Here is a 15424-nt window from a genome sequence, read left to right on the forward strand (position 1 = left end):
AAAACAAAAAGGATTATTGAGAAATTGCTAAAGTTCATGCCCAAATTGGCAACTCCTACTTCAAAAATAAGAAACAATGAATGTCATAATTTCTAAAATATACCTTTTGAAGAACGCCAAAAGCTTGATATGCTAAAAATCAGTCAACAGACAGAAAAGATCTTGAAGAACAAGAATGACTGGTTTATGTCAATCCAGACTTGACCTTGGAAGAAGGAATAAATATGATGAATGTCTTTGTAAAGTGAACTGTCCTAAAGCCATGAACTCATATTAAACAAGCTGTCTGACAGAATCCACAAGATGTTGAGCTGTGTAACAGCCAAGCCACTGGCACTGATACAGTAAGATATATGTTCTCAACAAGAGCCCAAACATTCTTATGGATGTTTTCCAAAAGACTTTAGACTTGGACTCTAGCTATAAAAGAGCAGCAGATGATTTTCAGTAATGATTGATGTGACAGTCAACAACAATTGACATGACAATCTTGAGGATGGGAAGCAATGAGTCATGGCTGACCCCAACGTCTAGAAGAAAATTGGCATCCTAACCAAAGGGATCCTATTAGCACAAATAAAGAACAACCCCAGACACTCAGGGAACGCGTAAAGAATACTACAATTGAAGAAAATCCAGAAGCTGATCACAATTTGAGAATGCTGTATTCAACTTATTTCCTTTCCCCCTTATATATGAAATATGAAAAGAGTTACTAGGTTGCAATAAAGAGTAAGGAGTAAAAGGGAGAGAAAGGGAGAAGGAAGATAACTTTGATCCATGTAATTATAAACGTAACATTTATATATGTGATGTGTTATTTGTACAGCAGCTGTCTCAACACTCTCATGAATTCTTTACTACTGTCCCTTGAGTTCTGTATTTCCTCCCTTACCATGCTATAATAGCTGTTGTTTCTCATGGTTATTGGCGTGGGAATGGGGTAGGGGGCAGTTGTACAGTAGGTATGTATAAAGGTGAGAGAATGTTCTTCTCAATCTCAGGTCCCAACTATCTTTCTCACATTGTTAACTTATTCTATCTAATAAAAGAAGGCATTCTGGCAGTGTTATGAGAGAGAGAGGTGGGGGAGGAGGGGACAAAGGAGGACAGGATAGTGTTGGTGGGGAGAGAAGAGAGAGAAGAAGGTAAATCTGCAATACCTACAAGTATGAGACCTGCAGGAGATATCACACATGGATGAATGAGTCTTAAGTAAAATGTGTTTGGAGAGCAGAAGTGTGAAAAAAATAAAGCTAATTCATAATGAGTCATACTTTGGGCTGGCATGAGACAAGATCATTTAGTTTACAACTCTGCTTTTCTCTCATACTGAATACACTTTAAAAATGACTTTCTAAATAAAAGCATCTCACTACCTCTTTGTCTGTAAAAGCATCAGCAATGAAAGAGCAAAAATAACACAACGGGGACAGAGATCTGAGTGGTTGCCTTCTCATCCTTGATCACTGATGGGGCTGACACACACAGGATAGCTTCTGTTCACAATATGTACTTACGTGAGTGCTTAGTTGATATTTGACCTATGATACTCCAATTTAAAGCCCTGAATTCTAAATACAATATTTCCATATTTGTTCTCAAGGTCAACAAAGAACTGTTAATGAATCCAATTTAAATGTGTGAACAATATTTACACCTCTTTTATTGGTTCAAGCTTAAGAGGTACCAGTTAAAAAGAGGCACAGTATCCATAAAAGCAATCAGGTTGGAATAAATGGTGTGTCTTAAGAAGTCTGGAGAGGTTTAATCAGGTAGTCTAAAGTAAAGACAAATATATTGCTAAATGATTCAAATGAAATACTAGCCAGAAGGTACCTTTTTTCCCACAAAATTAAGAGAAAACTTAGTACAAAACAGTCATAAACTCGGGCATTTCTGGTTTTCCAGTTAAGGCATGTGGATTTGTTTGCTAATGAACCACTTTTGTTGTAGTCAGGGGAGAGTTGTAATACAGACAAATCACTAATATTCTGATTTATTTGAGTAAGAGGTAGATATATAGAACAATCTTTGCCTATATATGTCTTAATATTATATGTATATAGATACGTAGAACGAAAAAAAATGTAATAATTGAATATATCTACTTGAGACAGGTATATAATCAATTAGATGTTTTTCTTTATTTTGGCATGTCTACAATATCAATTAGTTTGGAGAGTTAGTATTTACCTAAATTCTGGTAAGTTTCCACTCTGACTAGATGGGCTAATATATTTCCTGTAAAAATACTATTTTTAAATCTTTTCTAATTCCTTTGGGTATTTATGATTGGGAGTAACTGATCATTTAGATTTTTCTTATGGAGCAAAATAAATATGAGCAATCTCAATAATTGATTCTATAGGTGTAAGTTATATTTTAAAATATAAATAGAAACAATTATTTTTCACAGAACCTGATATTATCCTTGGGAGAAATTGGAGTTGTTTATTATCCTTCTTGAAGTTGACCAGATTAATTGTTTGCGCTGGATTAACGATGCCAAATGGAAGAATGTGAATTAATTGAATAAGCATTTTGTATATTTTCTTCTATTTCAGTTGATTTATCATTAGTGAATAAGGATGAAAATGCCATCTATTTCTTGGGAAATTCTCTTGGCCTTCAACCAAAAAAGGTTAAAACATATCTGGAAGAAGAACTAGATAAGTGGGCCAAAATGTAAGTATGCTTTCAATAGCTATCATTCAACATCTCACAAAAATTTTAAAAATCACACTAGACTGTCTAATATTTGGAAAGATGTATCAGGAAGAAATCTTAGAGCTCATGTCATTTGATACCTGAATGCTTACCCTCTTTAATCCCAACTTTTCCAAACACACTGATTATCCTTCCAGAATATCCATTGCATTAATAGGCAGTTTAAAGATACCTATTTCATTAGTTTCATATTTTCAACTCCACTATAATTTATATACTTCTTATTGTTCCCCAGTAACTACTGATAAAGCTAAAACTGGAAATACTTTCAAAATTGTTTTAACTATTTAAAATTTTTATGTTATTTAAAAGCTTTCACATATTTAAAATATTTTGAAAAGTAGAAATATTTTTAAACATTTTCCAATTATTAGAATCTGAAAAGTGGTTATGAAGAGGGAGCTAAACCTGAAGGTCACAAGCAAAAAATTGAGAAGGATGAAATCAAACCATGTAAGAACTTGAAAGGCAAGACATTGGCTCTCATAGAAACTCGGTGTCTTCTCCATCTCTATTCCTTATGTCACTGGTCTGTCATATTGGGAATAGTATCTGTCCTTTAAGTGAGTTTACACTCTGGCTGGTGTGGCTCAGTGGTTGAGCTTCGACTCATGCACCAAGAGGTCGCCAGTTTGATTCTTGGTCAGGGCACATGCCCAGGTTGTGGGCCGGATTCCCAGTGGGGGACATGCAGGAGGCAGCCAATCAATGTTCTCTCTCATCAATGTTTCTATCTATCTCTCTCCCTCTCCCTTCCTCTCTCAAAAAAAAAAAAAAAAAAAACAATAAAGAAAAGGAAAGGTTAGTTTACACTGAGTGTGAAAATATTTACTTCCATAACTATTAGATAACACTGAAAACTGAAATATTCTTAATTTTAATGGTTAAAAATAAGTTCACAACTGATTACAAGAAACGACAGAATTTTATATCATTTACTAAGCTTGTTATTACCTTACCTGCATTACTTTGATGCATATATTGGAAAATCAGTATCACTACACTTGGAAGGAAGCATTTTACACTGGCAGGTTTTAGTGTTTTAAAAATGAGGGTCAGAGTTAATAAAACTGGTTAATATTCATTTTTAGCCTTAATATAAAAGAGAGCAGAGAATTAGATTGAATGAATTTGAACTTCAGAGACTGTCCTTGCCTTCTGGGTATTCAATCAGCTAGATTGTGCATTTTTATCCTCTGGACATTTTTTTTAAATGCTGCCTGGTTATCCTAGTCATATCCTTATGACCATCTTACTTTACTAAAGAACTGTCTGGTTATTTTCAAGGAAAGAGTCTCTCTGTCATAACACTTACCCTTCTATTGTTACCTTTTAGTTTTACATTTTACTTTGTGACAATAGAGTATTACATAACCTTAAAACCTCTTACCTAATTTTCATTAGATGATTCAGAAAGGAGGTACATTTTAGTGCTTCAAGCAATGCAAAGTAAATTAAAAAGAAGAGTTCTTCTGAACAAAAGTTTAGGTAGATAGTTTGTTTTACTCATTTATTTCTTTTTTTGTGTGTGTGGTATGTGCCCCTAGCAGGAACCGAACCCGGGACTCTCTGGTCCGCAGGCCAATGCTCAACCGCTGAGCCAAACTGGCCAGGGTGATAGTTTGTTTTATTTGTGTTTTATTTTGTTTTCTTGTTTTAAGTGAGGGTGGCCAAGTCAACACCATGGCCCTGTGGCCCATGGATGCCGGTGCTATTTGAGGACCATGACTGCACCCCTGTGACCTCCTTCCCATCCCCCATATTTGATCTCAAAAGTATTCATTATTTATTTGCGCCTAAATATTTAGATTTGAATCCCATTCTAACCTTTTCTAACTAAGGTTCTGTTCAGAGCAAAGCTTTGATTCTATCAATTGACGCTCTTTCTTTGGGGGGCCTCCAAGTTGGTGAACAACCTCCAGATGGACAGGGGGAAAGTTGATTTCACGTGTGCAGACGCATTCAACAGGAGTGATCCCCTGAGCAGCCACACGTGCAGTTCACCCACCAGCTTAACAAAAGGGGTAGTTTTAGGGCTTCGGTAGGAACGTATGGAAGGTCCCCTCAGGCCTGTTCATCCTCATGATAATGTGCAGTGTTCCTCCTGGCTGGAAACCCTACAAGAGGGAGACTGGTGGCAAACGGATTCCCACCTCCTGGTGCTGTGTCACCCTCCCTCTGCGGGTCAGTGGCAGCTGTATTTTGGGAAGCTCTTCTTAAGTTTAGTTACTCTTTCCTTGGCTGCTGTTTGTTCACATGCTTCGGTTTAAAGTCATCTTAATGCCACTCTTGTGGGCTGTTGTAACATTGAAATCGCTTAACAGGAAAAAATAATATTAACAATTTAAATCTTCATGGTAATATAAAAATGAGAGTGCTTGAACTGAAAGAGTGTTCTGGGATAATGATATCAAGTTTCCGAGGGCCACCCATGACCTGTAAGGTAGGAAATTCCATTTGGCTCATGGTGGTCATTTTCTACGATTTCATCTTTTATAGCCCTATGGCAGGTATACTACCTACCTATGTACAAAATAAACCATCACTGGCTATAATGTAACTCGATCTTATAATTCATACGGCACCATCTTTGATTCACATACTAAAGGAAGGTCAAAAATAGAGGCATGCTTGAAATATTTCAGGACCCAAGTGATTTCTTCTAAAACTTCAAGTTATTCAAGTCAAACCTGAAAATACAGAACATACCTCTGTATTATTTTAAAAGCATATCGTTGTTTTTTCCTAATATCCTTTTCACCTCTGTGATTTCTTCTTTTTTTTTTTTTTTTATCCTCATCCAAGGACATTTTCCCATTTTTTGTTCTGAGCGAGTGGGAGGGAGATAGAGGAAGAGAGAGAGAGAGAGAAACATTGATGTAAAAGGGACACATCAAGTGGCTGCCACCCGCACGACCAACCAGGGCCGGGGACAAACTGCAACCAAGGTACATCCCCTTAGTGGGAACCGAACCTGGGTCTCTCTGGACCACAGGCCGACACTCTAACCACTGAGCAACTGGCCAGGGCATGTGATTTTTAAATTAGATTAATAACATTTACTTTGGAGAAGGTATTTGTTTTATGAAATGACAATACGTAGATAATACTCTGAAACAGAAAATATTTAGGGTGATTTCACTTATTTGATATATAATAATTATCTACAAAATGTTCTTATAACAATAAGAAGTAACCAGATCAATATGCTTGGACCTTTTGGGTCAGCTAGCATGGGTAGGCAATAAGCATAAATAATTTTTTAAGAATATTTTATATTAAACATTTACATATGGGCTAGATTATTTAAAGGAGAAGAGCAGGGGATAATAATAATAGTGGAAAGTTCAGCTAGAAGGGAACCGTATGCCAGCCTTAAAGAGCAAAATTGTAAATTGAGAAATGTATGTTATGTCCCTAAATTATAATCCCAACATTTTAGATCTTCTGTGTGCTAAATGTTTTTCTTTCTTTTACATAGGAGTAAAGTTTTGCCAGTTTTGTCTTTATAGGGATTCAGCTAAGAACTCTGATATTTCAGGTAGGATTATTTAAAGAAGAAAATAGCTCACTGAATTTCATAGCATGAACAAACGTCTGACTTGCAGACAGTGGCCCCCTCCATGGCGGTGCGCGCGAAGGCACCGGTGAGACGCGGAGCGGTGCACTCCTGCAGACACTGCAGTCTCCTTGAATTTAAGTGCCCTTTCCTTAAAACAACAGTGTTGTAGGGGGGGAGAGACTTTCCCTCTATCTTCCCAAGTTTGACATCTGGGTATATAAAATAAACTGACAACAGGAACAATCACGGGGGGAAAGGTGTAAAACTTTATTAATTTTTAATACCATGTGCATGAGGGCATCACAGAGGAAGAAAATGGTAAATATCCTGTTGACACAGGCAACATCCAAATCTGTAGAGAATTTTTTTTCCCAGTCCTCACCCGAGGATGTGTTTTTATGAATTTTAGAGAGAGAAACAAACATTGATCGACTACTTTCTGTAGGAATTGAACCCGCAACCTTTTGGTGTACGGGACAACGCATCAACCATCTGAGCCACTGGCCAGGGACAAACCTGTGGAGAATTTTTATGAGTTTGTTTGAATCAAAGCGACAACAATTGCCGAGAAGCAAAATCTCAATGGATTAAGAACATGCTCTGGAGAATGGCAGTTTTGCACCTTATTTTACACATTAAAATCAAACGAGAAGGTGTAAGGGGGGTTACATGAAATGTATTGGTGGTAGATTAGGGAGGTCAGAGAAACCAAAGTGGGAAAATCCCAGAGATTGATAAAAAGTGAAATGGATAGACACATATTTCGTTTACATTGGTGGGTATAAGATAGTAAACAATGAATATTTACAGCACATAAAGATGGCATTTGGAGAACAGGATAACAATGAGGGGTTTCTAGGTCTCATATTCTGGTAAGAGATTGTGCCCTGAGGGGTCTGGAAAAAAAGGGGATTACTCTGACATTCTAAAAATATATTATCATAAAAGCAAAGAGGCAGTAGACAGGCTCAGTTAAGGCAAAGATTGAGCTTTGTCAAGAAAGATACCAGCCTAAGACAGGACTACCTGCTGTTACTCACATCTAGATAGGAAATTTTAACTTCAGACCACCCGATGTGGTTACTTTCGGTCTCTGAGCTTGTGAGGCCCTCATGCAGGCCTCCCCTGAGCTTGTCAGGTTCAGTATGTAGCCCCCTTTTCATCCACAACCCCCCAAAAGTGAAGCAGCTCTGGCTGGGTAGTTCAGTTGGTTAGAGCATTGTCCTGATAGGCAAGGTTGAGGGTTCAATCCCTAGTCAGGACACATACAAGAATCAACCAATGAATGTATAAATAAGTGGAACAACAAATTGGTCTCTCTCTCTCTCTCTCTCTCTCTCTCTCTCTCTCTCTCTCCTCCTTCCTAAACATCAATAAATAAAAAAGAAAAGTTTTAAAAAGTGATGTGATTCGAGAACTTATACATATCTTAGGGGGTAAAGTGAGAAGATGTTGGCCACTTAGGGCAAAGTAATGCTTTTTAGGAAAGACAAAAGAGTCCTATGAAGAATAGATGGGAGGTACAATTGTTTGTGACAGTTTTTCATGATGCTGATGTCTAGTCTCCTCTCCTGTGACAAGACTCAGTTTTACCTGGTTAGTGAAACTCCAGGGGAGGAGACTTGTGACAATTGAGTTTCTTTTGGAAGATCTGCCTTCAAGCTGGTTAAGGGGGGGAGTTCAGAGAGAGCCTCTCCATGAACTTGCTGGTTTTCAAGTGCCTTCAGCTCAAAAGAATCCTATACCAATGAGGAAAATTTCAGTGTGGCATAATCTGCCACTCTTTCAGTATGAATGAGAGTACATGGTATAACATATACAAAGATTTTCCTGATATCAATGTTAGTGATCATCAGTTGGGTCACAGAAGAAAAAAAAAAAAGTTGTGATGTCATGAAGAAAGACTGTAAATTCATATTTATTTACTTATCGGGGGAGAGCTTTTAAAAGCAGGGCCACTTTTCATTTTGTAGGATGATTACAGTGTAGTCTTCTTTCAAAGAGGATCTACTTTTCTATTCAGCTCTTAATTAGATTTTTTATCCTGAAATCTAATATTATGAGCAAATACTGCTTCATGAACATCTCAGACAACACCCCCCGATGGCACGATATGCCCTGGTGTTTGCAGAGAAATGGCACAAGAATGTTAATGGCAATTGGACCTCCTTTCAGCAACTGTGGTACTTAAGATCTGGCTAAGAAAAAAATCAGAGTCAAGACTCAAATATAAGCAGAAGTTTATTTAGAAAGTCACAGAGGTAAGAAGAAGAAAGCCCTGGAATAAGTGAGCCAGCTGGGCTGTGTGGGCTCAGGAAAGAAGTTACAGAGGCAAAAGAAGGGCCCTTGGAACTTAGGAGAAAGAAAGCAAGGATATACATGCCTAGGGAAGAAAAGGGGGAGAGCTATGTCAGAGAGAGAGAGACATGCAGGACCCCCTCCTTCCTAAGGACTTTTAAGGGTGGGAATTTTAGGGGAGGTCCTAGAGGAAGATCTCAATAGAATATTCATCAGCTTTCCAGGTGTGTCTTTTCATCCTTTCAGCATCCTGGTCGCCACTGATTGGTCAGCACCTGGGCAGCCCCAGGGCTCATTAGTCCCTGCAGCTACTCCCCATGTCTGCCATGGTGTCACCCACCGGCCTTGCTGCTTTTCTGCACCTGGAGCTGAAACAGTTAAGCCTAGATGTTATCTCTAGGGCGTGATGCCTAAGGAAATGGTCATGCAAAGGCGTGTATCTCCCACCCCCGTTGTTCCACCTCTAAGGGTGGTTACTGAATGGCTGGTGTCATGCTGAGGAGGAGAGGTCAAGGGAGGGTCCAAACCACATGACCAGCAATATGAAAGGTCAGTGGGTCTAAACCGAATGACCAGTGATGTGCTACACTTGAGGAAGAAAGGTCAGTCACCCTGGGGGCAAGGTCCCAGCCCAGTGTCACCCATCGCAGGCTTTCCACCCTGGTGACCTTCAGTACCTGGACCTTCCTTTCCACTCTGCTCACCTAGCTGCCTTCTACACCGGTAGTGAGTTCACTCTCCCACCCTCTCTTCCTTCCCGGTGTTTGTAAATGAAGATTGCAACTATGCCGCAACTATTTCAAGCAGTTTGGAATGAGAGCAATATACATTTTTCTTCACTCTAGTCCCAGATGTTTATAACTGCACTGCAATCTACATCAATTCTCTCTAATGACAGGACGCTTTACTTTGAGTTTATTTGGGTAACGGTTTCTAAGTACAGTTTACTACCCCAGGCTAGTGGCCTGACAAAATGAAGAAGCCAACTCCACGTGTGATATTTTAAAGGGCCGGAGATGCCAAAAGCATTGCAGGAAGAAACATACACTTAAAGATTATTACCACCACCACAGTGTCTACCAGAGTGAGGAGTAGGTGGCATAATATTCTGAGATATAAATTCTCTGAGGCAGAACATAGAATTTTACTACCTAAATGTAATAAGATGTATTGTGCTATCAGCGAAAGCCATGGAGCTCCGTGTGATTAAAATAAAAAAGGATCCAAGTATCTGCCTTTAACAACCATTTAATGATAATGATTTTTGTCTTTAGCATTTATATTGGAAGTCAAGACCCACCGAGCCAAGCTGCCGGCTATCTAATAATAATATGGATAATAATAACTAACAATTGCCCTTCTCTTCCTCCTTAGATCTTGTAGTTTATGTTTATTCTCAAAGTAAGTCCTCTTCCTTCATCTCAGTTTATATGGTAATTGAAATATTAGTTTAAAAATTGTGTTGCACACCACTTGCCCATGAAAGGAGTTTCGGCAGTAGATTTACATTTGAAAAGGAGACTCAGAAAAGGGCTACTGTGCAGCAGTCTGTTTTACATGTTTTATTTATTTTTCATGGCAATCCTTTAAGGTACATATTGTCACCCATTTACTTTTACAAAAGTGGAAAGGTAGGCCCAATAATCTTCTACTAAATATAGTCTCATCTCTCGGAGGGACCTAGAACTCGCTCAGAGCAGGTGGCAAAAGCCAATTGTTAAGTATTCAGGATTTTTGTCGATAACCTGAAGTCAACAAAATCAGTAAAGTTTAAAAAACAGGGCTCCTCTTCTCCGGTTTTCCCACTGCTCCCTAGGACAGAATTTCCCTCCTACCTTAAGACCTGTTAGCTGAGACCCCTATGATAAAAGACAGATTAACAAGAGTAAAACAAACACATTTATTAACATGTATACCTCACGTATACATAGAAGATATCCAGGAAAAAATGAATAGCTTCCCATGGTGATTTAGAATTCAGGCTTAAATCCTATCTTAATATGGAAAGGGAAAGGGGAAGGTAAATAATTTTTAGGAAAGATGAATGGACGCATGAACAATAGGTGGGAGGTTTGCAGTCTGAGACAGAGTTGGTCTGGGCCTGGGTTGACTTCTAACCTCTTCTGTGATGAGTCAATCTTCTCGGGGTGATGAAATTCATAAAGAGGGGATTTATGAAACCTGAGTTTGTTTTAGAGGGTCTGCCTGTGCGCAGGTGGGGAGTTTAGAGACAGCCTCTGCCTGCATTTGATGTTTTACAAGTGCCTACAGCACACAATAGTATACCCCAGAAATATTGTGGTAGCATATTCTGCTGCCTTCTCCTCTGACAACAGGTTAACCAGCTCACCTCTGCCATTACTGAATTTCATTTGCAGTCAGCACTATACAAAACAACACACACGTATTCTTTCTTCCATGTTTACATAGTTTCTGAATTCTTAAAATTAAGAACAATCTAATTAATTAGGAGCTTCCTAAAATACAAGTTTGTAACCGCGTCTTCCCTCCACCCCCCACCCTTGCTTGACCCTTGGCTTTAATTTCTTCTTTCAAAGGTATTTATTTGCCTTCCCCATTGAATGGAAACTTTTTGAGAGTTGACGTTCTCTTACTTATTTTTTGTTTGTCTGTCCATTATGCCTACTGGGAGACTTACTAGAATAATAAAAATAAGCCGAAATATGGTAGATGAACTTGCTAGAAATAGGTCAAGATGTAGGTTTGGCTTTAATTATTGCCAAGTTTCTTTATCTACCTAAAATGCCATCATAACTATAGTTATATTGCACACACTTTTTTTTTTATTTACAGATTGTAGCTATATTTTATAATTGAATTTATAATCACTTTAATCTCTAACCTCAAAAAATAAGTATGTTTTAGTGTAGATACTATATATGCTACGGGTATACAAGTAGAGTATTCAAATAATGTTATAATTCTCAAAAAAAGAAAAAGTATCAGGTTCTAAAAAAAAGAAATTAATAAAATAGTGAATGGGAAACTTCCCCTACACTCCAGCAAAACCAAATCAAAGAAATGATAAAATGACAAGTTAAAAACAGAGTTCTCAACTGTCCAGTTGCTAATGCTGATATTTGAAAAATCTCTCTCACACACACACACACACTCACACACACACAAGCTAAGAATGTTTATGTCCCTTTTTAATTTCAGGGGAGCCTATGGCCATGAGGTAGGGAGTCGGCCTTGGATCACCGGCGATGAGAATATTACAGGTCTTATGACTGACATTGTCGGTAAGTAAAAAAATAATTTTTCCCCCAAATAATTATAAAGATCTTATTATTTAATTATAAGCCTAGATTATAAAGTCAAAATCTTATTGAAGAACATCCTTAATTTTCATTTTAATCCATAACAGTACAGAGCAAGCATACTTTTCATTTAAACTTGATTTCATTTAAACTTGATAACATAACTAGGTTATTTGGGTACAAAAGTAAAATATGTTATTATTTTTTCTTGTATATATTAAAACTAGCACTTACCCCCCCCCCCCAGTGAAAAACACATGCATTGTATTAATTTATAATTTAAAAAATTTTTATAGAAATCAACTTAAATGAAATTTCTAAGATTTTATTTTATGGTAACATAAACACTAATCTTCACATGCTAAAGGCCTAAAACAGCAATCAGTTTTTGGCTCATTTTAATTTAATCTATGTTAATCTTTTTAAGATTAAACTCAGGCTTGTAGGAAATGTTTTTTGGCCTGTTGGCAGTGGCGAGACAGGCACCAGGTGTTAGACCAGTGGGGTCAAACCTGACCTGTGTTCAGCAACCTCAGTACCTGAGTTCTGGCTAGGAGAGAATTCAAACTCAAGACTCAAACTCTAAGAGAACATTTATTTATGAAATCACAGAGGTGAAAGAAGTAATTCATAGAAGAAATGGGCTTAGGAAATAAGTTATAGAGGTAAAGGAAGGGCCCTTGGAGCTTAGAAGTGAGGAAGGTAATGGGAGAGCACCTGGAGGGGATGGGAAGAGGAGGGGGAGGGAAAGGCTCCGGGGGACTCCCTGGAGAGAGCACCCTAGGTCCTCTGTCCTAAGAGTGTTAAGGGTAGAGATTTTAGAGTAGGTCCCAAAGGAAGATTTTTTTTTTACTATTTATTGTTGAAAGTATTACAGATGTCCCCCTGTTTTCCCCCCAATGATCCTCTCCTCCCAACTTTCCCCCCTACCCCAGTGGAAGATCTTAATAGAATATTCATTGGCTTTCCAGGGGTATCCTTTCAGGATTGGGGTCTCCCCTAATGGATTGGTTTGCACCAGGGCAGGGGTCATTATTCAATGCAGCTGGTCCTGGGTCCGCCACAGTGTAGTGTTGCTGGTCTAGTTTTGCTCCTTTTCCGGGCCTGGAGCTTTAATAAAACTGAGGCCTGGATGAGATGTTATCTCTAGGGAAGAAAGGCCAGGGGGTCCAAACCACGTGACCGCGATATTTTAAGGGAGGAAAGGTCACCCTGGGGATGAGGTCCCACCCTACAATTGTCCTTTGCTAGGCGCTGGGGGCTTTTCACCCTGGTGACCTTCTCTACCTGGCCCATTGTCCTTGCTCTGCTCATGTCTGTCTACCTACCACAGACCTATAATGTGTTTCCTAAAGTGAGTTATGTACTTTTATCAGTATTCAAGATAGTTGTAGATAGTAAATGTATTAACATTTTGAAAAAAAAGTTATTTATTTAATTGGGTTGAATATTCACTATTGCCTGAAGGTTTATATAAAATTTAGGGCATCGAACAAAAAATAATAATATTTAAGCAATTGCAGTGGTTTTATTTGGAAATATATGGAGGATTTAGGAAGCCCCAACTTTTGGAAGTCTTTTTCAAATCTCACTCTCTTATAGGCAAGTATAAAACTATCTGTGTTTCACCCCTCTTGTATCTTGGCCAGTAATCAGAAGACAAGATCAACTTGACCTGGGGGGAAATGGGTTCACAGTGGGGAAAGCCGGGTGGCTTGAACAACAAACATTTATTCTCTCACAGCCCTGGATGGAGCCAAGAAGTCCAAGAGCAAAGGTTGGCTTCTGGTTTGACCTCTCTTCCTGGCTCCTAGAGGTGGCCTTCTGTGTCCTCACTTGGCTTTACCTCTGTGCACACCCAGAGAGCTGGAGATCTCTGATGTCTCGTCCCTTCTTATAAAACCACCCCTGATATTAGTTTAATGTCTCCCCAATATGACTTCATGTAACCTTCACGAAGTACCTTTAGGTCCTATTTCCAAATCCAGTCACACTGGGGGGTCAGTGTTTTAACATAGGAATTTCAGGACAGTCCATAACATTTTGCATGGTGAAAACAAAAGAGTTAAATGAGTGTGTGTCTACTTCTGTTCTAAGTTAGCCTGTGGTTAATTTACTGGACACTGGAAAAGTCTTCTCTGTGGTATTTGGACAATGAAAGATTCTGACATTAGTTTTTGCAGTGCGAAGGCCCAATAGCGTCATCTTTCATCAAACCGTACCACACCAGATTTTAAGAAAAATCTGTTTTTAGTTTATGAAACATATTCATATGTTACCTATTCAAAATGTTTAAAAAAGAAAGAAAGAAAGAAAGTAAACTCACGGAAGGGCTGCAAGCAAAAGCAAGCTTTATTTCCAACTAGTTATTAAGTAATCCTTACATGCTACACATTTCTGTTCTACATGGTTATATTATAGGATCAGAACATAGACTTCTAGTTTAAGATAACCAATTACAAACTAAAAGTTCTCCCTTCTATTCCAAATACGGAGAAATGACACAAAAATTTAAAAACATATAGTAACATTAAAAAATTAAATTGAAATCATTACAGATCCAAAATATTGCGATTGTTGAAGCAAGGAGCAGGAGAAAGCCTGGAAGGGCAGTGTTCTGGGGTCAGGCAGAGTGTAAGGGGCCTCAGTCCAGGACTGTGCCATGAAGCCCCAGAGCAAATCTGCATAGCCCTGCGAGTCTGGGGCTGGGACGGAAGCCAGAATGCTTGTCACCCAGGGCAAGTAAAGGTGAAAAGCAAGCATCTCCTGCCAGACCAATCTGGTTCTTGGAAACAAAGCACTTGATCAGGCTGTCAGCAATATTTAGAGGAGTGTATATCCTAATGCTGGAAATGACCCCCCAAACAGTCCTTGACTGTGTTTAAAGCTGCGTTAGATAGTTGTTTAATAATGTTTTGATTTGTGTTCATTTTTTAGAAGCCACCTAAATTCATATAAATGTCAAACATGTAAATAGAAATCCTAAAAAAGCCCCTGGATTAATTTGACCTGAGAATATATATTTTCCTTGGTTGTGGATCTTTTATTTTTCTTTTCTAGGTTTGCTTTTGGCATATAAATTTCATTCTAATCCTGTTTTTTTGTGCTCAGTATTTACATTCTCTAAAGAGTACTTAGGACGTTTATATCCAGTCCAGGGAAGTTGTCAGGTGATATTATTTAGTGATATTTATTTATAAAGCCAATAAACCCTGCAGAAAGATTTCCTTTGACCACTTAAAAGTTTAAAGCTCTGTTGTTGTTTATTAAAGGTGCATGTATTTGTTGCTGTTGTTGTTGTTGCCCAGTAAATAAAGATGTCACAACAAACCCTGAAATTTCAAATCAGCCACCTCTCATTAATATTTTTTAGGAAAATGAAAATATATATCTTATATATAGATATACCCAGATTTGTTTAGAATGGTAAAGAGTGTGAACTTATTTAATTAAAAAAAATATATATATATATTTATTAACTCTAGTTTTAGGATGTTTTGTTTGTCTTTGAAACACCATACTGAGTTACAATACATGCAAGATAAGCTTCTCT

General features: G+C 38.1%; 1 protein-coding gene across 4 annotated transcripts in view; it reads left to right on the forward strand.

Annotated features, from left to right (window-relative positions):
* Nucleotides 1–15424, forward strand: part of KYNU (kynureninase) — a 98315-nt gene that overhangs the window by 23445 nt on the left and 59446 nt on the right. For all 4 annotated transcript variants that reach the window (XM_036254661.1, XM_036254660.1, XM_036254659.1 and 1 more), the window contains exons 3-4: nucleotides 2568–2688; nucleotides 11771–11853. In XM_036254661.1, coding sequence (XP_036110554.1) covers nucleotides 2568–2688; nucleotides 11771–11853 — 204 coding nt within the window. The remainder of the gene's footprint in view (nucleotides 1–2567; nucleotides 2689–11770; nucleotides 11854–15424) is intronic.

The sequence above is a fragment of the Molossus molossus genome, unplaced genomic scaffold (genome assembly GCF_014108415.1).
Source record: "Molossus molossus isolate mMolMol1 unplaced genomic scaffold, mMolMol1.p scaffold_m16_p_11, whole genome shotgun sequence".
Lineage (NCBI taxonomy): Eukaryota > Metazoa > Chordata > Mammalia > Chiroptera > Molossidae > Molossus > Molossus molossus.